This window comes from Stenella coeruleoalba (genome assembly GCF_951394435.1).
Source record: "Stenella coeruleoalba genome assembly, chromosome: 10".
Classification (NCBI taxonomy): domain Eukaryota; kingdom Metazoa; phylum Chordata; class Mammalia; order Artiodactyla; family Delphinidae; genus Stenella; species Stenella coeruleoalba.
The window spans coordinates 38,283,886-38,309,409 of NC_137156.1; the positions used below are offsets into that span (position 1 = coordinate 38,283,886).

The window sequence follows — 25,524 nt, forward strand, 5'->3', positions numbered from 1 at the left end:
CATTGAGAAGTCCAGTTTTGCCATGCATCCACACACACCCATATCAGATGCCAGCGTGGCTCAACAAAAAGAAGTCCAATTATTCAACATAGTTTTGGAAGATTTAGCCACAGCAATCGGAGAAGAAAAAGAAATAAAAGGAATCCAAATCGGAAAAGAAGAAGTAAAGCTGTCACTGTTTGCAGATGACATGATACTATACATAGAGAATCCTAAAGATGCTACCAGAAGGCTACTAGAGCTAATCAATGAATTTGGTAAAGAAGCAGGATACAAAATTAATGCACAGAAATCTCTTGTATTCCTATACATTAATGATGAAAAATCTGAATGAGAAATTAAGGAAACACTCCCATTTACCACTGCAACAAAAAGAATAAAATACCTAGGAATAAACCTACCTAAGGAGACAAAAGACCTGTATGCAGAAAACTATAAGACACTGATGAAAGAAATTAAGGATGATACAAACAGGTGGAGAGATATACCATGTTCTTGGATTGGAAGAATCAACATTGTGAAAATGACTATACTACCCAAAGCAATCTACAGATTCAATGCAATCCCTATCAAACTACTAATGGCATTTTTCACAGAACTAGAACAAAAAATTTCACAATTTGTATGGAAACACAAAAGACCCCGAATAGCCAAAGCAATCTTGAGAAAGAAAAACAGAGCTGGAGGAATCAGGCTCCTGGACTTCAGATTGTACTACAAAGCTACAGTAATCAAGACAGTATGGGACTTCCCTCGTAGCACAGTGGTTAGGAATCTGCCTCCCAATGCAGGGGACACAGGTTTGAGCCCTGGTCCGGGAAGATCCCACATGCTGCGGAGCAACTAAGCCTGTGCGCCACAACTACTGAGCCTGTGCTCTAGAGGCCACAGCCACAAGTACTGAGCCCACGTGCTGCAACTACTGAAGCCCGCGTGCCTAGAGCCCGTGCTCCACAACAAGAGAAGCCACCGCAATGAGAAGCCCGCGCACGGCAATGAAGAGTAGCTCCCGCTTGCTGAAACCAGAGAAAGCCTGTGCGTAGCAACGAAGACCCAACACAGCCAAAAACAAATTTAAAAAACAAACAAAAAAAAGACAGTATGGTACTGGCACAAAAACAGAAATATAGATCAATGGAACAGGCTAGAAAGCCCAGAGATAAACCCACGCACATATGGTCACCTTATTTTTGATAAGGGAGGCAAGAACATACAATGGACAAAAGACAGCCTCTTCAATAAGTGGTGCTGGGAAAACTGGACAGCTACATGTAAAAGAATGAAATTAGAACATTCTCTAACACCATACACAAAAATAAACTCAAAATGGATTAAAGACCTAAATGTAAGGCCAGACACTATAAAACTCTTAGAGGAAAACATAGGCAGAACACTCTATGACATAAATCACAGCAAGGTCCTTTTTGACCCACCCCCTAGAGAAATGGAAATAAGAAAAAAAATAAACAAATGGGACCTAATGAAACTTAAAAGCTTCTGCACAGCAAAGGAAACCATAAACAAGATGAAAAGACAACCCTCAGAACAGGAGAAAATATTTGCAAATGAAGCAACTGACAAAGGATTAATCTCCAAAATTTACAAGCAGCTCATGCAGATCAATATCAAAAAAACAAACAACCCAATCCAAAAATGGGCAGAAGACCTAAATAGACGTTTCTCCAAAGAAGATATACAGATTGCCAACAAACACATGAAAGAATGCTCAACATCACTAATCATTAGAGAAATGCAAATCAAAACTACGATGAGGTATCACCTCACACCAGTCAGAATGTCCATAATCAAAAAATCTACAAACAATAAAAGCTGGAGAGGGTGTGGAGAAAAGGGAACCCTCTTGCACTGTTGGTGGGAATGTAAATTGATACAGCCACTATGGAGAACAGTATGGAGGTTCCTTTAAAAACTAAAAATAGAACTATCATATGACCCAGCAATCCCCCTACTGGGCATATACCCTGAGAAAACCATAATTCAAAAAGAATCATGTACCACAATGTTCACTGCAGCTCTATTTACAATAGCCAGGACATGGAAGGAACTTCTCTGGGAGACTTGGGATTGTACTCTTAGAAATGACCTTTACAACACCTGTTTGGCTCCCCTAAGAAAGCACTTCTATTGATTCATTGCCACTATACAACTCTCCAGCCTATCTAGAAAACTGTTCAATAAGGCTTGCCCACTTAGCAAACTGAGCCAACTGTCACAACTTTAAATTATCACCACTAACGGGGAAGGGGGAAAACAATTAATGAAGGTTAAAAAAAAAACAAAAACCAGCATTCACATGGCCTATTTGGGGAACTCATGGACTGGCAAAAGCTTTGGTAACAGAAATTTCCAAAGCATGTTATATACTTGCTTTCCAGCCGTCTCTTGCTTCCAACCAGGGGACTTCACAGGGCAACAAACTATGATGGCATTTTACAAATGGAAGCAATTAAAGGGAAATTACTCCTTCCTCTGAGGACACAGAACAAGTCTGCTCTCTGTCAGCTTTCACTATCATACTCAGGCTCCCATGGGCAGGGGTATGCCAGCCAGGCTCCCACTGGCCACCCTTGTGGCAGGGCATGGGAGCAGGATGAAAGTCCTCAAGGTACCCAAAGTCCCAGGGAGCCCTGGAATAAGCAGACCAATCCCAGTTACCAATTTTTCAAAATTAACAAAGTGATACAAAGAGCTGGTCATTCAGTCCTTCATTCTCTGGTCTTTCCTGATAGCCCAGTGGTGCCAGCAAAAAAAGAAGAAACAAAGAAAAAAAAACACATTGGTTTGCTTACCTTTCATTGGACCGTATCACGTAGTCAGTAAATTCATGGTCTCCCTTGATCACCTCCAAGGGGACCACAAGGTTGACGTCGGAATCGGTGTTCCGCAGCTGGTTGAGTTTAATATTGACTGAGAAGAGGTAATCCCGCACGTCATCGATGCCCACCTTCAGGCCCTTGCACACCACATACCTGGCAGGAGATACCCTGTCACTCCACTGAGCAAGGGCTTCCCTCACTTTTCCCTTCCCCAATCCCCTTGCTGAGTCGTGAAGCTCTTGTCTATGCACAAAGAACAGCACAGTCTGTGTGTTGCAAAGTTCACCTCAAATCCTTTCTTTTTATGTTGGGCTGTATTTCTACTCTCTATGGCTGTGGTTCCCAACTGCCCTGTGCCAGGTTGGCTGCATCATCGTCACCTGGGAAGTCTGTTAAGTTAAAGACAATCAGACTCTCCAGGGACAGGGCCCAGAAATCTGTGTTTTTAACAAGCCACTTAGAAATTCGGATTGGCCACATCTTCTCTCACATCGTGTATGGACACTGTGTCCCACCTGGGACACCAACAGTGACTCTGGCTAGTGGCCCACTTAGTCCCTCCAGGTGACCGTTCTATTGGTCTCCTTCTCCCTCCCGGGCCAAGCCAAGGGTTGCCCACGTAAGTGTGGTGAATAAGGTTTGTGGAAAAGGAGGCAGAGGCTGACGGGTACATTGAAGAACCATTAAAATCCAAATCCTGACTCCTCTTGGCTCCAATCACTTTTTTTAAGTCAAGGTTTTTAATGTAGCTTGAGTGGTCATGCCAGAGATGCACCAGGATTTGCTGTTCTGACATTTAGCCAACTAGTCTGATTAAAATGGACAGGAAAGTCTCACCTCTCTGAGTTGGCAGGACGGCTGGTGATCGGCTTAAAGAGACATACTCGTTCAAAGCAGCAGTACAGCAGGTAGATGAGCCCCACACTGAAAGGTGTGAAGAGGTCAAAGGTTTTACAGATGAAGTGGCCTCCTAGATGAGAGAGAAAACACCAGTAGCAGTCAGCAGCTTCCATTCCACAAGGTGGGTAAGGCAGTCTCAGGGAGTATGACGAAGTCAGGGACCCAGCAGCTGGGTCCATTAAAGTCACAGGCAATATAAGGGAAAGACTCAGTTTTAGAGGGGACTTTGGGGATTCTATGGCACTTTTTCCCCTAAATTCCTCATTCAGCCACCTGTCACCTAATATAAGCAGATTGTTTTTTAACTTCCAAGTCAACCCCTATACATGCTCTTGTCCAACAGGGCCTCTAAGAGGTGGGTCCGGGTGGGGAGACAGCAGAGGCAGTGTCACCTGTCCGGACAACGGACAGCGCCATGAGGAACTGACAGAGCAGCAGCTGTTTGCTGAGGATCTCCTGCAGGTTCTCCTGTCCCTCCACTGAGAAACCCTGAAATGAGAGCACAAGGATCAGGGTAGAAAACAGAAGTGATGAGGACTGAAAAGAGTACCCCCTACCTCATCTTCTGTGAGATTTCTTGAAGTGTTTTCATTGATCTCCACCATCTGACCGATAAAGATACAGCTCGGTGTTTAGATTCTTCGGCGTGGTCACATGGCTCACTGTGGTGAAGACAGCACCTGGGACCCAGGCCTGACTACTGAGCCAGTGCTGTTTTCCTGCTCTATCACTCCCGGGGATGGAACCAAGTCTGCTCCTCCAAGGAGATGGTCCAGAAAATTTTAAAACTCACGTGGGAATCCAAGGGAAGAGTATGGCAGAACAGAGTCAAAATACGCTAGTCACAGGCCAACTACAAGATAGGAAACTAAATGCCCTGGTGAATCCAGTGAGATCCAGGGAGTACATGTGGCCTGAAACTCTGCAAATGGGTTTGCTCAGTTGTGGGCTGACCACCGAACAGGCCCCAATCTGGTGACAGGAGAAAAGTTAGCATAACTCTGACAGTCACAGTAATCTCTTTCTCTGCAGACCAAGGATTTATTCACAAAACCCCCTTTCCTGTCCCAAGACCATGAAGCCTCTCCCTCCAGCTGGCAGTGTCTCTGGCCAGGGTGTTTGTTCAAAGAATGTACACTGCTATTCTTGGAGTGGTCTCCCTCTCTGTGAGATCCCAGCAGGGAGCAGACAGCCATGCTCACACAGAAGTGAAGGAGGCCAGGGGCTGTGATAGGAAGAGAGGGGAGTTGTTGTTTAATGGGTACAGAGTTTCAATTTTGCAAAATGAAAAAGTTTTGGAGATCTGTCTCACAATAGTGTGAATATACTTAACACTACTGAACTGTAAACTTAAAAACGGTTGCAATGGTAAATTTTGCATTATGTGTTTTTCATCACAATAATTAAGAAAAGTAAAGAGGCTGGCCTCCATTAAGCTGGGCCCAGCCTGGCCAGGTCTCCAGAATCAAAAATGTTTAGCAACGTCTTCCAGATTTACAGATGCTTCTTAAAATGCATGTCTGTTTATAGGGGAAACAGACAAACAAATAAATCAGCCACACAGGTCACCAGTCTAAGCTGCCTAAGCCAGAAGGACAATCCTTGAGTTTGCCACTCTGGCTGACAAACTGCAAGGCTGCCTGCCTCCCAAGCACTATCAGATCCCTCAAGCACAGGTGAAGCAGCCCCTCCCTCCCCTCCACCCAAGCCTGTCTATCTGTTGTCGCCTGCTGTGCACAAAGCTTTGGTGAGCGAGGTGCATGTTCAGATCCTGTGCTGATATCCTAAACATTTCTTCACCTCTCCACAGGGCTACTGCTTGAAAGGCTACCCAAGGGGCTCCAGAGGCTCTTCTCAACTCTGGCCATGTGACCCTGGTGCAACTGTGACTTCTCTGACCCTCCTCTACACTAATTTGTGGCTCATTCCAGAAAAGACTACCTGCAGCATCAGATTACTAGGTGAGAAAGCTGCAGGGGACTTGCCTCTATACATCAAATACCTGCCCAAGAAACAGGCGACGTGAATATTCACTGTAGCCCAGTGATTGACCGAGCCTCCTGTGGAGTCCCGGAGGACTCCTTTGAGCTGCTGCCTTCGGTTATACGGTCACCTATTAGCCCATCCAGAGGCTTAGGAGCGGCCATGTGTAGACAGCCTCTACCAGGAGCAGCACCCAGGTGACAAATGATGGGAATGTTCTTCCCGGTCAGCTCTGCCTAGCTCATCTTAGTCATGGCCCTCCTCTCACCATGTCTCATAGCCAGCCAAGGCCCTTTGAAGAAGTGAGCTGAGAAGGTCCACTTGCTCCAAGCAAAGATGCCCACAACATCACAGCCTTGACAAAGTTACCACTGAAAAGATGCACGAAAAGAATAAAAACATACATCACACATCCCTACTATCTGCCCTTCCAGGGCAGCTAAAGGACCAAATCAAAACAAACAAAACCAATTTTCAAGCCTCTAACATGATAAGTCCCTGAAGCATCACCCTATGAAGAGCAGGTCACCTACCCCATCAGCCATCAGAAAGTGGACACCCTTGCGATCTGTGTTATCCAGGACAAAATTCCGAAAAGCAGTGATGTTCTCTGGGCGGGTGATGTCTCCATCTCCATCGATCCCACCCTCACCTGACAAGACACAAGATTCACATTTAGCTCATATGCCCTGTGCATCCCTGGAGCTGGGACACAAGCTCTCTGGGGCTGTGAACACAGGTACCAGGTGTACCTCGAGGCCCAGGAGAAAAGCCCCTGTGAGGAGCAACTCACTGAAGGACCCATCATACAAGGCTGCCTTGCAGTGATGGACAGGAGGCAAAAACAGTGCCCTGCTATAATAAAGCAGAGTTCAGAAGGAGCTGACCAGCCAAGAGTCATCAACTGAAACAGAAGGTCTTCATACTCAAGATCAAAGTTGTGTTTAAAGCACCTACATTTAGGAACCAATATCAATTTCTTAATAAGAACTGTTAACAAAGGACTTAGGATTTGCTGCCAAATCACAAAAAGCGAGCCAGAGTGGAGGGAACTGCTGGAGGGCTGCTGAGCTGGCTGGAGATGGGTGTGGGTTTGTATGTGTTAATAACCCTGCCAGTTCTCAGCCGGAGATCAGGCAGTTTCATTATCTCCTGTCACCACAAGAGAAGAAAGGAGGAATTAATATGGCTCTGGTGAGAGTTTGCTTAGTGGAGTATTTAACCTGTACCCACAGGCCTGGGGTAAAAAGGGACAGTCTAGAGGGAACCGAGACCTTCATGACATTGGCTGGGAACCCCAGACTCAGAGACCTGGGAAAGAAAACATGGCAAGTGGATAATAACTACTTCTGACCTAAAGTCTCCAAAGAGAACTGCCTCTCATAGCCCCTGCTACCCTCCTCCACATCCCTACCGTAGTAGGGTTCGAAGAGCTCACTGGAGGCCGAGTAGAAGTCTTCCAGCTTAAAATCGTTAGGACCCTTCAGAGTCATTCCAAAGCCCTTTGCGTGCCACTTCTTCCTCCACAGCACATACTCCGAGAAGCCACCTGGGCCTGCACAGACGTCAGCAAAGTATAGAAGCTCAGCTTCCCGGTCCTTCACCAGTGGTTTCTGCAAAGGCAAGTGGAAGTCAGGGGAGGAAGGGAAAAAAGATGGCTAAATGGGGAGCAGGAAAGAGAAGGCAGGGGGAGTAAAATAAGCCTTTCAGCAAGCACAATGCAGAGTTCCTGTGGCCAGAGCCACAAGCGCCCAGAAATGTGTCCTCTGTGATCATTGCCCTCCAAAGTTTTTGCCCATCCCCACCTCAAACACCCCTGATGCCTTTCAACCCACCAGGCCTAGCTCAGACTCCTAATAAAAACATCTTAATGGGCATCTAAGTGTGCATTTTTTATTTCTCAGCATCTTTTCCTCAGCATTATTTCTCAGCATCATATCCTGCCTTACAAAAGTCCCACTGAGCAGAATATTCTAACCCCACATTACAGATAGGGAAAAAGAGACCCCAAGACACAAAGCGACTTGTTCACAGACAGTCCGCAGCAAAGCTAAATCAGAATCCCATCAGCCTGACCATTAGATGCAGGCCTTCCTGTCCAACCAAAGTCTGAGGGGCTCTCACATCACCCCCTCTCAGCCACAGGGCCTATCTTTCCAGATCATAGCCTCTGCTTCCCTTCTCCCCTACCTCTGAGGCTGTCCCTTTTTTTTCCAATTAACTTTTTATCATGGAATAATTTTAGATTTATAGATAAGGTGCAAGAATAAAGTTCGCATATACCCTTCACCCAGTTTTATTAACATCTTACATTGTCATTTGTCAAAATTAAGAAACTGACACAGGTACATTACTATTAACTAAAGTCCAGACTTGATTCCGATCTCACTAGAGCCCTTGTTCTGTTCCATGACCCCATCCAAGATACCACAGTGCATTGAGTCTCTTCCTTTTTAGCACCCCCTCCCTCTCCTGCCTTTGCTCCTCTGCTAGCCACGGCCTGGGTGGTGCATAGCTGGGAGCTGACAAGGTAGAGAGAACAGGAGACAATGGTGTGCAGCTTCCGGGCAGCCATCAGAGCACCCACCCACCTAAGGAATAACTAAATTACAATAATCATTTGTATTTTTATTGGATTATAGTTTTGGCCACTTGAGTGGCTTTAACTCTTAATCTAAAATGTTGGGAGTTCCCTGGTGGCCTAGTGGTTAGGATTCCCGGTTTTCACTGCTGTGGCCCAGGTTCGATCCCTGGTCGGGGAACTTAATCCCGCAAGCCATGCAGCACGGCCAAATAAATAAACAAAATAAAATGTATGCTGCGTGCAGACCTAGACTGTGTGTTTACACTTCTCTTCTACACACCTGGGCCCTAGATGATGAATTCTACTTGTCCCAACCCTCCACAGCAGAGAGGATAAACCATCTGCACTGGTGACAAGAGGTTGAGTTCTGGAGGGGGTGACTGCAGGGGACCCTCATGAACATCCAGCAGAAAGGGGCTAAGGCAGCTCAGCCTTCTCTCTCTACAGGTTTGGCATGGCTGGGTGCTTGTCCAGAGCTCTGTTAACTGCTAGATAAAGATCAGAAAGCTCCAGGGGAAACAGTTATAAGAAAGAAATGGAAATACTGATGCTCACAATCCAGTCACTTTCTAGGTGACAAGGGCCTTGCCTCTGATGATGGTTATCTACCTTTATCAAAACGGTGGAAAAGTCTCAGGAGAAAGACTTTAGCTAAAAATAAACTTCATCATCCTGTGACAAGCCCATTCAGCATGCTGGGATATATCAGTTCTTTCTCCCCTACCCCTGCCACTCCACCCTAGCATACTTTTTGTTCCTGAGCCATCAGTTTTCATATTTTTGGATTATATTCATTTGCACACACAAAGAAAGACCTAATGGCATTTGCCGAGAATATTACGCGGCACTTCCCAGGCTGCAACGTGGTAGTGAGGCAGGGGTCACAATTTTAAGGCTTGCACATGCTAGAAAGAGTGAAAACATTGTTCCTCACCACTGGCCATGTCCTAGCCCCAGGCTCCAGTCTCTCTGGGTAAGCAGATGGCCCAAAGGAAGACTGGGAGAAGGAAGGGGAATGAATCAATGAAAGCATCTCACCTTCAAGAAGAGGGCATAAATATGATCTGTTCTGTGATTTCAAGATGTGTCATACCCTCACAGGCCACAGCCAGAAGGTCCTTTCATAGAAAGGACATCTGGGATTCTCACCTCTGCCATTTACTGGCTGTGCAGTCAAAGGCAAGTCCGTAACTTATGTCTTTAAGCTCGAGCTTCCTCAACTGTAAACTGGGACTAATGCAGATTATTTTTTAAGGCTATTAGAGGGTTAAATGAAGTACCATATGTCAAAGACCTTTAGAAACTGTACAATACTAAACAAATGTAAGATAACATTATATTCAACTAGATCAACCTCCTTAGAGTCAAAACTCTGGTCCCTTCCATCCTTCCGTCTTTGCAATGCCTAGCACTGTGCTCCACATGCAGTGGGCACTTTGTAAGTGCTGTCTAATTTCTTCTAAGACAGCACTGAAACTTAAAGATCTACATTCAGTTTTTGTCTCCTGTTACGCTTCACAGCCAATGTTTTCTTACCTCAACAATAACCCCAAGCACACAAGTCCCTCACATAACGTTTTGGTTTATAATATGCTTCCATATACCCAAACAATCTAAATTCCCTTCTTTCCCTTGTCCCTTCCAATTCTTGTTTATGATTTCTTTATTTCCCTACCCTAGCCTCTTTTCTCCTTTTTCCACAACCTGCAGAAGCAGAAACACACTGAAAAACCTCAGAGACCCTCCCTCTGGCTTCCCACCTCCAACCTCCTCACACTTTCCCAAGCTTCAAGTTCTCCACACTCTTATTCTGTAATTTGCCTGATGCAAGAGCCACTGAGAACCTAGCCAACCTGGGCATGTGCCTGGGGCTTCCACCACTCCCAGCTCTGCTGGGAGTGCTCTAGAGTGTCTCGCCTGAAAAACACACCAAGCCTGCCGGGCTTGGCTGTCACTCTGGTCCTTGGGGGAAAACAGAGGTGAAAAGAGAGAAGAAAACACTAGGAGCTGAAGAGAAATCACTTTTTATAGTGTAGTGCAGAAGAACATCTCTGAAAGGGCAATTCTCCATGGCCACTATCAATCAATTCAAGTCAAGAAGCTGCCTGAAGCATCACAAACACGGCTGCCTTTTCCTATGTAACTAATATCTCCACCCTCGACCTCAATGGGACAACCCTGATGCCTACTTCATTTTCCTGACAGCGAAAGAAAATAACCAGATACCAGCTGCTGGAGGCGTTTAACATTCAAAAGCCCAAAGTGATGCTGTGACTTCCCAGCCGCTTGACAGAGTTCCTTTGCCAGGCAGGGGTTTAAAAGAAATCATTTGGAGCTCAAAAAATTAAATCAACATTATATTAACCGAATTTTCTCAAGATGCTAATTCCAAGAGCCCTTTAGTGCAGCTTGCTGGTACTGTAAAATGGGGAGGGAGACCTGGGAGAGAAAAATAACTAAAGACTAGAGGGGTCCACCTACCAGTTTCGCCAGCACTGAAGAAGTAGTCAGGGTGAAGCCGAAACATTAAAGAACTTGGAAAACAAGTTTCTTTAAGCAGTGGATAATCGGGGCCTAGTAGAAGGAGGGTGAGTGAAGCAGAAACAGGTTTGGGAACAGCTGGCTCCTGGCCCCTTCACTGTCAGAGAGAACTAACTTTCTAGGACTGGGTAAAAATGCTTTGAAACCCTGAAGGGAATGTTAGAATGAAATTTCCTTTTTTCTTTCTCTATCATTATGGAGGGTCTGTGTTCAGAAAAATGACATGTAGCAAAGTAGAAAATCATTTTGCTCTACCACTTCTTGAGAAGGGCCAAAGACTGGTAATTATGATCCCACATAAAGCTTGTTCAGAGAGGCAGAAAGGGAAAGGGGCCATGTTTGAAATCACAGATTTTAGAGCTGGAACAAATCTTCAGAGTCTTTTGGTCCTACCCCAGCCCTCTGGCAGGTTAGTAGGGCTAATTTCAGAGATGAGGCAGCTGAGACACAAAGAAGGTATGAACCTAAGTGACACCACCTGCGACTAAGTGCTGCACTCCATGCCCGCCCTCAACCCTCACTGAACACAGTCTAGGTCTTCAGACACAATATTGATTTTAAATAGACCAGTGAAAGAACCCAGATACCCACATTTCATTCAACACTCAAACGTTTCCCAGAGTACTGCCCTCTCATATCAGAAACAGCAACCAAATCAGATGATGTCACAAGTTTCAATTTGGAACACTCACTGTAAGGACTGTATACAGTCATCCCGCAGTGTCTGCAGGGGATTGGTTTCAGGACCCCTGCAGCCACCAAAATCTGCAGATGCTCAAGTCCTTTATATAAAATGGCAGTGTACAGTCGGCCCTCTGTATTGGTGGATGCAGAACCTACAGACACGGAGGGCTGACTGTACTCAGGCTCTACCTCATCCATGGTAGGAAGAAAGCAGGGGAAAGCTCCTTGGTGGCAACTGGCCTCCACACATCAATGAGCACAGAAAGGCTTTACAAACCCCCAACGCTGTACCCTTATCAGCTCTCAAGTCCACCAGAATTTCCAGAACACAAGCACCACAGGGAAAGGGGTCACATCTATCTCCTTCAAAATTATATTCCTGGTACTGTGCCTGGCACAATGTAGGGGTTTTGATAAATACACGTTTAATGAATGCAGGAGGGAGGCCTGTGTTCTAGCTCATGGCCTCATCTCCCTGCTCCCTAGGCCTATAGATGCACAGCTGCTGATTTTGTCAGGAATGCCCCTTCTCCACCCCTGCAAGCCCTGCTGCCTCCACTCAGAGTGAGCAGCAGGGTCTGCAGAGTTGGGGGGTGGGACTCAGGGCCTGAAGCCCTAGAGACAACTGCTTACTGGGGCACTCCTGGGACCACAGGGAAGCACTGTGGAACCCTACCTGAAGAGCTCAAAGCAAAATATATCTCTTTCACAAAATACATCTCTATCACCTAGCAGGAATACTCTCCTAGCACTGCACAAATGGCAATTTCTGAAGCTCAAGCTCATTTGGCACTATGAATTCAGAAGCAAAATCTTGTTCTCACCCCATAAGAGTCCCTCGGATTTGTAAACATGCGATCAAACACAAAATCCATGTTAGCCATCTTCATTGCCGCCCTGCAACAAAGCAAGACAGAAAAGTGTGCCTCAGTACCAGACATATGGAGAGCTAAGGCTCAAATGAAAAGGTAGAGCAGTGTACATCGGGGTGAGGGGGAAGGAAATGTCAGCAAACCTGTTTAGGAAGAAGACTCCTCGGATCATCTCGTAGGGATTGGCCCGGGTCCGAGCTCGCCGCATCTCCTCCCCATCCAGGACATCAAACACATTCTGCCCAGAGAGAATCAGAACCTGAAGGTGAGCATCACACTTTGGGATGAAACAGGTGTCTTAATGAGCTTGACGGGCCTGATTCACAGCCCTCTGAAGAGCTAGGCTCCTGCCGTATCCCAGTTCTGAAATGACCAGATGTGTGACCCTAGACTAGTCACTCAATCACTGACCCTCAACTACCTCACCTGTAAAATGGTACAAAATAAAAGGGAAGTAAGCATGTGCCTGGCACATGGTTAAGTGGTTAATAAATGGCACGGAGTCACCTCCTGGCACTGGTAATCCTCATAACAAATCTGCTTCTCCACCCCAGCAGCAACTTCCCAAGGGACCAGAGTTCTGATATGAAGGGTACCCAGAGACAGGGTAGACAAACCAAGACCAGAGTTTTCTGAGGGCACCTACCACACAGGAGGGAACCCTTCTCTGTTTTCTAATATTCTCTCTGAAAAAAGAAAGCCTCACCTTACCTGAGTTCCAGTCACCTTAAGGATATTCCCAACACTCTGCCTGCCAGAAAAATAAGCTCTGTGAAGCTAGTCTGAGGCCTTGCTTCTTCTCCAACCCATTTCTTCCTCAGAGTTTCCTTGGCCCATTCTGCCCCAGGCAATGCACTTCCTGACCCAAAGACAGGCCAAAAGACATCAAGGGGAGGGTAACACCAGCTACTTCTTTTAATTTTTACAACAACACTGGGAAGTGAGTATTTTCTCCCCAATTTATAGGTGAGGAAACTCAAACTCAGAGAAGCTAAAGCAAGTGGCCCAAGGTCACACAGGAAAAAAAAAAAAAGCTGCTAAACTAGGATTTGAATTCAGCTCTATCTGATGCTACACAATGATTCTGAACCTTTCACTATGTCAGGCCCCCTTCAGGATTACAATGAACCGACCCACTGAAATTAAGTGGTTCCTTTCCTGGCTACTGATCACAGGGATAGCACAACACTACAGGGCAGGAGAGCCACCAGGAAAAAGGACACCTCACAGAAATGTACCAAGCTACCTATCTGATCTCAAGGAAAAATCTTAGCTAAACTTCAGCCTCCCCACAACTGACTCAAAAGAACAAGAAAAGCCCAGCACAACCCCTCACACAAAATCTTCAACTCCAGCTCTAGCCACGAGTCCTTACCTTACATTGCAACACACTGTGAAGCAGCTCTTCCCCACAAAACTCTGTTTCATCTTCAATAATCATCTTTCTCTACAGGGAGAAGAAAACAATCAATAATGACCACAAGCAACTGTATTTGGGGGGATGGATGGAGAAACTAGGGTTCTGAGTGAGTAGAGCAAAAGGGGCCAAAGAACATCAATCCCTGAGGGGCGGGAAAAAGAAAATCCTAAATCCCTCTGGCTCTAGTCCAGATGGCTGTGAGATGAAGCAGCCCCGTGGGTACTCTGACTACAGCACCATATGCATACAAGACTCATGAATGCTGAGGCTGAGAAAAGCAAACAGGAAGGAGACATCCAAGCTGTCTGTCCCTAGAGTGTGGAGGCAGAAGGATGGGGAATGCCCCAAATGACAGAAGCCTTTCCCTCAACCAGGAAGCCTCCTGCTCTGTGATGAGTACAAAGGCAGGATACCAGGCACTGACCTGGTAGTGTCACAGAAAACAAGGGTGAGGGAGCCTCATGGGGATGTCAAGTCCAACTTCATGTCTGAGTGAGGCTACCTCTAAATCAGTGATGCTCAAACTTAGCGTTCTCAGGTTTACACTCTTCAAGATCACTGAGGACCCCCCAAAGAGCTTTTGTTTATATAAGAGATATGTGTATATATATTAGAAGTTAAAACTGAGAAAACATTTAAATATTTACTAATTTAGTTTAAAAGAAGATGGTTTATTAACATAAATAACATTTTTATGAGAAAAAACTACATTTCCAAAAAAAAAATTTATTGAGAAGAGTGGCCCTGTTTTCCATTTTGCAAATCTCTCAATATCTGGCTTAATACACAACAGCTAGATTCTCCTGTCCACATTTGCATTCAATTGGTCGTGATATCACATGTCATGGTCACTGGAAAACTCCACTGGACACTTGTGAGAGAATGAGAATGAAAAAGGCAAATAACTTTTCAGTATCATTATTAAAATAACTTTGACCTGGTAGACCCCGTGAAAGGGTCAGGGAGATCCCTGGAGGTCCCTACACTTTGAGAACTGCTCTCCAGACCATGCTGACTTGGTATAGCTATCTACTTTATTCTTATAATTTTCCAGAAGGAAATTAAATTTCCTCCGTAACAACTCCCTCAATACTTTCTGAGGACAGGGATAGTGCCTTTTCATCTACCTGAAACAGTGCCCAGCAGTGACCAGAATATACAGATGTATAATAAGCTACTCTAAAAAGCAACCAAGAGGAAGACAGAAGTTATACATTTCGTGCTGCCTTGCAAGTTAAAGGAGGAAAAACCCTGTCTGCCTCATCTGACAGGGGCATATCCGTAAAGCCCCTGACACACCCTCTTGACGCAGAATGCTCAGATTCACATTTTTCTTAAACTGTGAGTACACAGATGTACACAACTGACTTGAGGAGGAGAAAAGTCAGGAGATAAGTGCCAAGAATTCAGGGTACATTTTCCTGAAATCCTACCTTTCCCACAACCATCCAATCGCTCATTTCCTGAGTGTCAGGAATTTCAGTGGTACATTCTGGGAACCATGACACCTGCTCACAGGCACTGGGCTACAAACAAAAGAGAGGGAAGTAAGTCAGGTAAGATAGACCCTCAGGGCTATGCCCCAACTCACCAGGGCTTCCCCAAAACAATCAAGAGGGACTCAGAGTGAAAAGGGTCCAGGAAGCTGAGGCCACTAGCAGTGTCAGACATTAGAACTAAGAGCCAGAATTCTAAAGTTTAACTTCTGAAGGCCGGGTCCAATTCTGGATTGAATCCTAAGAAACTTCCCCAACTTACAAAGTTTCTTTCATTTGTTCCAATATTATTTGATGAATACCTACTGTGGGCTAAGAGCTCAGAATGCAGAGTTTAAAAGATATGGTCCTAAAAACAGAAATATAGATCAATGGAACAGGATAGAAAGCCCAGAGATAAACCCACACACACATGGTCACCTTATCTTTGATAAAGGAGGCAAGAATATACAGTGGAGAAAAGACAGCCTCTTCAATAAGTGGTGCTGGGAAAACTGGACAGCTACATGTAAAAGTATGAAATTAGAACACTCCCTAACATCACACACAAAAATAAACTCAAAATGGATTAAAGACCTAAATGTAAGGCCAGACACTATAAAACTCTTAGAGGAAAACATAGGCAGAACACTCTATGACATAAATCACAGCAAGATCCTTTTTGACCCACCTCCTAGAGAAATGGAAATAAAAACAAAAATAAACAAATGGGACCTAATGAAACTTAAAAGCTTTTGCACAGCGAAGGAAACCATAAACAAGACCAAAAGATAACCCTCAGAATGGGAGAAAATATTTGCACATGAAGCAACTGACAAAGGATTAATCTCCAAAATTTACAAGCAGCTCAATAACAAAAAAACAAAGAACCCAATCCAAAAATGGGCAGAAGACCTAAATAGACATTTCTCCAAAGAAGATATACAGATTGCCAACCAACACATGAAAGAATACTCAACATCATTAATCATTAGAGAAATGCAAATCAAAACTACAATGAGATATCATCTCATACCGGACAGAATGGCCATCATCAAAAAAATCTACAAACAATAAATGCTGGAGAGGGTGTGGAGAAAAGGGAACACTCTCGCACTGTTGGTGGGAATGCAAATTGATACAGCCACTATGCAGAACAGTATGGAGGTTTCTTAAAACACTACAAATAGGGCTTCCCTGGTGGCTCAGCGGTTGAGAATCTGCCTGCCAATGCAGGGGACATGGGCTCGAGCCCTGATCTGGGAAGATCCCACATGCCATGGAGCAACTGGGCCCGTGAGCCACAACTACCGAGCCTGCACATCTGGAGCCTGTGCTCCGCAAAAAGAGAGGCCGCGATAGTGAGAGGCCCGTGCACCACGATGAAGAGTGGCTCCCGCTTGCCGCAACTAGAGAAAGCCCTCGCACGGAAACGACGACCCAACACAGTCAAAAATAAATAAATTAATTAAAAAACAAACAACACTACAAATAAAACTACCATACGACCCAGCAATCCCACTACTGGCATATACCCTGAGAAAACCGTAATTCAAAAAGAGTCATGTACCAAAATGTTCATTGCAACTCTATTTACAATAACCAGGACATGGAAGCAACCTAAGTGTCCATCAACAGATGAATGGATAAAGAAGATGTGGCACATATATACAATGGAATATTACTCAGCCATAAAAAGAAACGAAATTGAGTTATTTGGGGTGAGGTGGTTGGACCTAGAGTCTGTCATACAGAGCGAAGTAAGTCAGAAAGAGAAAAACAAATACCGTATGCTAACACATATATATGGAATCTAAGGGAAAAAAAAAAAGGTCATGAAGAACCTAGGGGTAAGATGGGAATAAAGACACAGACCTACTAGAGCATGGACTTGAGGATATGGGGAGGGGGAGGGGCAGGCTGTGACGAGGTGAGAGAGTGGCATGGACATATATACACTACCAAGTGTAAAGTGGATAGCTAGTGGGAAGCAGCCGCATAGCACAGGGAGATCAGCTAGGTGGTCTGTGACCACCTAGAGGGGTTGGATAGCGAGGGTGGGAGGGAGGGAGATGCAGGAGGGAAGAGATATGGGAACATGTGTATATGTATAACTGATTCACTTTGTTATAAAGCAGAAACTAACACACCATTGTAAAGCAATTATACTCCAATAAAGATGTTAAAAAAAAAAAAAAGATATGGTCCTTGGGACTTCCCTGGCAGTCCAGTGGTTAGTATTGTGCGTTTCCACTGGAGGGGGTATACAGGTTTGATCCCTGGTTGGGAAACTAAGATCCCGCATGCCCTGCAACGTGGCCAAAAAAAAAAAAGAAAAAACACATGGTCCTTAACTCAAGAGGCCTATAATCAGAGCAGTGGGGACACAGAGAAGTAAACATAGGATTTAAGTCCATGATAAGGTAATTACATCAGGAAGACTCAGTGCAATGAGTCTCACCTCCTGATACCTTTCATTCCAAGACAGAGCAGAAACTGGCATCTCTAATGTTGCTTCCTCTTAATTTTTCAATTACTTTCCTTATCAAGCTAAAACAGTGGTTTTCATCCTGGCTATACATTAGGATCATCTGCAGACCTTTTAAAAAGTACTGATGCCTGGGCCTCACCCTCAGAGTATATGATTCTATTGGTCTGAAGTGGGGACTGGGTATAAGTATGTTTTTAGAAGTCTCCAGGTGATTCTAACATGCAGCCAGAACTAAGTTCACTGGGCTAGAAAGACATGGATTATAAAACCTAAACAGGTGGCTAACCTGCATTGGCAGCTCCACACATTCCCTCCAAGCAAGTGTGGAGAAGAGATTCACCACTGTGAATTGAAGCGATGAGATTAAAGGCAATATTACATGCTCTGAAAGGCATAAAATGGTATCACAATGCAAGGTCTTGAGGGCAAGCCAACCACACTTAACAGAGAAAAAGTTTAAAAGAAAAATTACTGAAAATTTTGTCGATGAATCTAGCAGTGAATCATGGTTTCTCCCCCTGGTCAAATCCACCCCCGTTAAGCATAAATAGCTGTGAATTATAACCTCTAAAAAGAAGCTCATATACACTTTGGATGCCCCTTTGGAGAGGAAAAGCAGACTCAATCTCCCCATGGAAGTCTGAACATTAAGGCTACCCACAAAGTGGACTTTGAAGCTTCACATCTTGCACTCCATATTCCTGGGCTGCAGTGGCCACTGAGCACTCTCCGTGTGGTGACTCCAGGAACTGGACGTTCACCTCAGGCTGCCCAGACTCATCTACCTTAAAGAAGTGGCCACCAACTAACAGTTGAGCCAAATTCTTATCCAAAAGACAGGACATCTTTTTTAAGAGCAAAAGTAAATTATGGTAAATGATAATTAGGACAGCTTTGCCTCGAAGAAATTTTTCATGGAATTCCCTGGTGGTCCAGTGGTTAGTACTCAGTACTTTCACTGCCACGGCCCAGGTTCAATCTCTGGTCAGGGGAACTAAGATCCTGCAAGCCGTGCGACATGGCCACAAAAAAAAAAATTCTTTTTTCCCAATAGTCTGTCTACATTAAAAACAGATTTTATGAGCAAATTTCAGATTCTAAGTTTGCAAAGTTAGTTCTAATTCTGCCCCATTGAGAGGATAGGGACTCTTCACTTGTTTTCACACAAATGAGGACATGGAAAGCACCAAGTATGTCTGAAGTAAAAACCTACATCTAGCCCCAGTTACAAATATTTGCCCTATTCTGCCTGTCTCGTCTCCTCATAACTACAAGGCAGCACAGCAGGACCAGCCCCAGAACCCATTAGCTCCTGGCTTATCAGCATCTTACTCTGACACCTTACTAGGCTTTTATCATGCACAGGTTCCCAGGACTTCTTTCCTGAACTGGAACATCAGTTCAGGAGACAAATAAAATATCAATTTTCCAGAGTTCAGACCCACATCTGAAGCTCAACTACAGCAACTATGTGGAAGGCTAGATATCTGTGCTCTATTTTCTCTAGTTTCAACTCTATAATGGTAATATTTTACCATTATTTTTAGGTGCTTTTATTATACCTACTTCAAATCCTCTGTGGAATAAGGTAGGGCATAAATAAATAAATAAAAATAAAATCTCAACATTACCTGTGTCATGAAAAGGGATAGAGCCTCCTTTGGTATTCAGCAAACTCGTGCCCAAGGAGATAAGCAGACTAAACCCACAACAGAAAAGCTATATGGCATAAACAAACACCTATTTAATACCGAGATGTCATAAACCTGTGGAGGTGCAAGGACCTTGGAGGGCACCTAATCCAGTCATTCACACAATGGGAGAGTAGGTCCTCATTTGGCCCCATTTGAATCCTTTCAGCAAAGGGAGCTCACTACCTCATTAGGCACCTCCGTCACTGGTGGAAAGCTGTATATATTTATTAAAGTTCTATGTGGAGACACACTCTGCCTTCTTGCATCTTTTTTTTTTTTTTTTTTGCGGTACGCAGGCCTCTCACTGTGTGGCCTCTCCCGCTGTGGAGCACAGGCTCCGGACGCGCAGGCTCAGCGGCCATGGCTCACGGGCCCAGCCGCTCCACGGCATGTGGGATCTTCCCAGACCAGGGCACGAACCCATGTCCCCTGCATCGGCAGGCGGACTCTCAACCACTGCACCACCAGGGAAGCCCTGCCTTCTTGCATCTTATACCCACTGGTCTTAGACAGTCCTATATGAAGCAACAGGAAACAAATCCACATCCCACCATATCTCCCCCAGACTCCTGTTTTCCATTTTGGACACCCCCAGTATCTTCCACATAAGAAACTAGTTCCAATCTCCACTAACCACCCTGATCATACTGTCTCTGGAGACTTCTAGTTTGTTAATGTTAATATGGCTTCATAGAGCCATAAATGGCTTTCCTGTCTCCTCCTCTCCATATCAGTTACCTCTGGCTCAGCTCGCCAGTCCACATTCAGCTCTTGGTCAAAGCCCTGCAGCGTCAGACCCAAGCCTCGTCGACCTTTCTGATTAGAGGCCTCAACGATGTCTTTCCGACCCTGGCTGTATTTACCCAATCCTTCACCTTCCTTGAAGCCCATCTTGGCCTGAAAAAGAGAAGTAATGGTGCATTTATATAAATAAACAGACTTTTATTTAGCCCTTATCATGTGTCAGACGTGTTAAACCCTGAGAAATATAAACGAGTAAGGCCTAAGGTTTTCCTTCTAGCCTAATGAAAAGAAGCATAAATAAATAACTGCAGTTTAACTGTGGGCCCAGTGGCTGTCTATTCTGGAGGTGAAACTCTAGGGCAACTATAAGTTGGATAAAAGAGAAGGGACCTCATAGCTGTAATTAAAGGCACCAAGAGTATATAATGAATCTCACTGGACATTTGCACAACTACCCTTCCAGCTAATTTGTCTGATTAGGTGAGAAGTAGATCCAGAGTAAAGTTGATAAAGAGAACATAATTTAAAATGGAACCGCTTCAAGCGGCAACTTCTAAACCTTACCCTTTAACCAGTCAAACGGCCTTACTAGGCAAGGACAATGAGGGCTTGTAGGAGCCCACTTAATCAAGAGATTAACTGAAAAAATCACTTCATGTAAAACTGAGGTATGGGAGATACTATAAGACTCTGGACAGAAACATTTTTTTAAATGTCACACCTAACTAAAAAGCTTACATTAAACTCTAGAGTTACTGAGCCCAGTTACATACCCCCCAAACCAGAGACCCGAATCCCAAAACCCACACACCCTTGTCTAATAAAAGAACTCCAATCCTAAGAAGATCTGATTTACCCTAGAAGGTCTATATTCCATATGGAAGGGGCATTACCAGCTCAGGAGCTGGATGAAATTCCTACAGTAGCCACAAATCTTTCCCCAGGTCAAAGAGTCTGACTCAGTCACAAACTTCCCCATCTTCCACTTCCCCGAAGTTTTTGGCCCCAACCCAGAATCCTGACTATGACTTCAGAAGTGGCAGTTCTCATTCTTAAATGAATCCAACAGAAAATGGAGAGGTCAACTATAATATTCTTGAAGCTAGACAGAAGACAAACTTGGATTTCCCTAACCTTTGCACATACACTGAAGTCTCATAAGGAAAGTAGCAGATCTTCCTTTTCACCTTCCTTCTTGTGGTATACCAATGCGGGTGCTGAAGTTATTAAGGAAAACTAGGCCCTCTTTTGGAAGTAATACAGAAGACTACTACTCCCATTTATTTTAGGTACCTAGGAGTGAGCAGGATTTTAGTCATTTCTATTGAGCTCACTCACTAGGGAAAAAAATCTCAGCATGAAGCCTCTTTATCCACAGACACACATTCATGTGTTCACATATGCTCACAAGAACTCAGCTCTGGACAGGACAGGAGAAGCAGGCGTCAGCAGCCACTTCCCATGGATGATTCAAATGTGATACTTCTATCAAGAAGGGGTCACACTCTCTCTACTAAACTATAGCAGCTCTCTACTAAACTAAAGCAGAGGAAAAACTCATGCCCTCACTTTGCTTCTTCTCATACCAACACAATTTCCCTTCTCTCACTCTGCTAGTAGAGCTTCAGAAACGCAACACAACCCAACCCAACCCCTGACATACCATAAGCTTCTGGGACACGCTGTTATACATGGAATAGCGAGAAGAAGTTCCCTCCACAAGAGAGTCTGCTTTGAATGCATCATCAAAAGAGTCTGAGCTGCGTTGCTTCCCCTCAGTCTCACTGTCAGACCCACTTAGGCTTGTAGCAGATGCTGGAAAAGAAAAAAGGAAGATGTTTTGGTGCGTTTATGGCACAATATAGCCTCTAGAAGTCCAAGTTTCATTTATTCAACTAGTGTTCAGTATATGCACTGCACACATAAAGTTCATTAAATGACCCAGGTCAAATGTATTCTCTACCTCTTACAAACTGTGTAATCCTGGGCAAGTCACTGTGGTTCCTAATGGTACTTGACATACAAGAGTTCAAAATATCAGTTTTCCTTTCCCATCCCTTACAAAACTGGGATGGTAATATCTTCCTCATAGGGTTGTTTGAAGATTAAGTGAAAAAATGTATTTGAAAGTACACTGTCAGATATAACATGTATTTATTGATGATATGATTGTTATTTCTGCTATTTATTATTTGAAAATCAATTTCCAAACACTGATACCTGGTTTCATTTTCAACAATTCTATCACAGGACTAACAGTTTCTGATTGTTTAACCTCCTAGTTTCCTGTTTTCATAGTCCTTCAAACTTGTAGGTGAGATGGTGGATCTACATACAGCACAGCCCCAGAGAAGAGCCGGCTCACAGGTGGAAAGTGGGAAAGAGAAAGGGAGAAGCGAAGGGGGAGGGGAAGACAGGAAAGGAAGGAAAAAGAGAAGAAAAAGAGAGGACAGTGAAGACGGGGTGCTCAAGCAGCAACACCAACAGAGGCAGAGAGTAGAGGAGCTGCACTTAAAGGCTCCAGGAGGGAGCTGCCGGCCTGAGTGAGCCAAGCCACTATCTTCATTGTCAGCAACCTTGTTGCCAAAGGATTCCAAATAAGACCCACCTTAGCAGCTGCCGGAAGTGGTGGGTTACCTGTCTCCTGGTCAAAAGTGGGATAATCCACAGTCTAGATAGTCACTGTAACTGGGTCTTTCCCCATCTTTTATAGATACGTGAATCTCTTAACTTAAAAGATATTTCAGGACTTGCCTGCTGGCGCAGTGGTTAAGAATCCGCCTGCCAATGCAGGGGACATGGGTTCTAGCCGTAGTCCAGGAAGATCCCACATGCCACGGAGCAACTAAGCCTGTGTGTCACAACTACTGAGCCTGTGCTCTAGAGCCCACGAGCCACAACTACTGAGCCCACATGCCACAGCTACTGAAGCCCACACTCCTAGAGCCTGTGCTCCACAACAAGAGAAGCCACCGCAATGAGAAGCCCGCGCACTGCAACTAAGAGTAGCCCCTGCTCGCCACAACTAGAGAAAGCCCATGCACAGCAATGAAGACCCAATGCAGCCAAAAATTAATTAATTATTATTTTCTTTTTAAAGATATTTCAGGGAATTCTCTGGCAGCCCAGTGGTTAGGACTCGGTGCTTCCACCGCTGGAGCCCAGGTTAGATCCCTGGTTGGGGAACTAAGATCCAGCAAGCTACACGGCATGGCCAAAAAAAATGGTATTTCAGGCTTCCCTGGTGGCGCAGTGGTTGAGAGTCTGCCTGCCGATGCAGGGGACACAGGTTCGTGCCCCGGTCCGGGAAGATCCCACATGCCGCGGAGCGGCTAGGCCCGTGAGCCATGGCCGCTGAGCCTGCACGTCTGGAGCCTGTGCTCCGCAACAGGAGAGGCCACAACAGTGAGAGGCCCGCGTACCGCAAAAAAAGATATTTCAACCCAATATAATTTTATTCAGGTAGTTTCTTAAGGAAATAGATTGTATCTCAAAAATCTGGTAAACAGTGGACTTCCCTGGCTGTTCAATGATTAAGATTCCACACTTCCACTGCAGGGGGCGAGGGTTCGATCCCTAGTCGGGGAACTAAGATCCTGCATGCCGCTCTGCGTGGCAAAAAAAAAATCTGGTAAACAATTTCTGCATATTCCCATTGAAAATGGTATTAAACTGCAAGCCAGGAGGAATGCAGAACAGGAAATAAGTGTGGTAGTATCCAATCTGATCCCAAGGTTTGAGAAGTTGTATAGTGCTCAACAGTATACAAATCTCATTAATAAGTAATTGTGCTTATTTAAGAATAAATTTTTTTTAATTCTTCAATTTATGAATATTATTCTTACAAACATCTATCAGTTGTTAGGATATAAATGCTTGTTATTTAGACCTAAATACTTAATAAACTAAACTGTTAGGTATTTCTTTTGGTATTTTTAGGGCATGGTGAAAAAAGTTAAGGCAGCACTAAGAATGCCAAAAACCAAGAAAACTTGGGAACCTCCCTCTGTATTGAAATCGTGAGATCACCGAGACACATTGTCAACTGAATGATAGAAGACCTAGACCATATTCATGAACATGGCATCCTAACTCTTGTGTACTAAAGAGGGACAATAAAAATATAAATTTTTATTTCTGGTAACTGCAAAAAGAGCTGTTGGAAGGAAAGATATACAAGACCAATAAAAGTGATTATCCACACATGTGGGGTTGAGGCATGGAAAAAGAATACCAAAATGATTACCTGGAACGAGTGAAAGTGGAAGAAGTGAAACTTGATTTACATTTTTATATCACTAGAGTTTATATTGGCTATCATTTTATATTTTTGATTTATGAACCATGTGAATATATTATCTTAATTAAAAGATATTAATTATCTTAATTAAAATTTTAAATAAATGTGAAAAAAAAGAAACTAACTTAGCAATGTAGCACAATTCCTTTAAGGAAGAAAGGAAGTCCCTGAGAAGAGATGTTGACTCAAAGTTTGGCTGCTTGTGGGAGGTATTTGCGGAAAGGCACAAAGGGCAGCCATGTAAAAAAATTATTTATATATACCCAAAATGGGCATTATACAGGTATTCATAACTTGAGGATTACATCCTAATTCTAAAGACTGTCTGCACTGATCCACCCATTTCCCAGTGAGAACACAAACTAAGGGTTGACATTCAGAGAAGAGCGAAGTCTTCCCCAGCACCCCAGGCCTGACTCTCCCTTCCACGGTGCTCCAGTAGCACCAGTATTCATACCATCAGCACAGCACTCATCACACTTCCTGCGAGCTAGTTGTCACATGCCACCCCACTGGACAGGGTCACTCCTAGAGAGCAAGGACTCTGCCACAACCAACATTCTATCTCCAACACTTGGACTAAGGCTTTGCATTTAACAGAAATTAACTGCTCACTGTAGTGAATTTAAAGAACTGTCACCCAGTTGTCATCTTTGCTAAGCACCTACTAAGTGTACCTCAGGATATTTCCTCTTACAACACCTCATACATGCAGTGGAAGACATTCAGCCCTCAAAAATATAAGGAAGGGGGGCTTCCCTGGTGGCGCAGTGGTTGAGAATCCGCCTGCCGATGCAGGGGACATGGGTTCGTGCCCCGGTCTGGAAGATCCCACATGCTGCGGAGCGGCTAGGCCCATGAGCCATGGCCACTGAGCCTGCGCATCCAGAGCCTGTGCTCCGCAACGGGAGAGGCCACAACAGTGAGAGGCCCGCATACCGCAAAAAAATAAATAAATAAATAAGGAAGGGTACATGTCATTATATATTTGCCCAAACC

At 44.4% G+C, this 25,524-nt stretch overlaps 1 protein-coding gene across 1 annotated transcript in view; it reads right to left on the bottom strand.

Moving 5' to 3' along the window:
- The window catches only part of CMTR1 (cap methyltransferase 1), a 57,909-nt gene that overhangs the window by 24,428 nt on the left and 7,957 nt on the right, over window positions 1–25,524 (bottom strand). Inside the window, 11 exon segments of the mRNA XM_079934926.1 lie at window positions 2,811–2,990; window positions 3,675–3,807; window positions 4,130–4,226; window positions 6,254–6,372; window positions 7,135–7,333; window positions 12,354–12,426; window positions 12,545–12,639; window positions 13,777–13,848; window positions 15,255–15,347; window positions 20,220–20,378; window positions 21,889–22,040. Of these exon segments, the coding sequence (XP_079791052.1) occupies window positions 2,811–2,990; window positions 3,675–3,807; window positions 4,130–4,226; window positions 6,254–6,372; window positions 7,135–7,333; window positions 12,354–12,426; window positions 12,545–12,639; window positions 13,777–13,848; window positions 15,255–15,347; window positions 20,220–20,378; window positions 21,889–22,040 (1,372 nt within the window).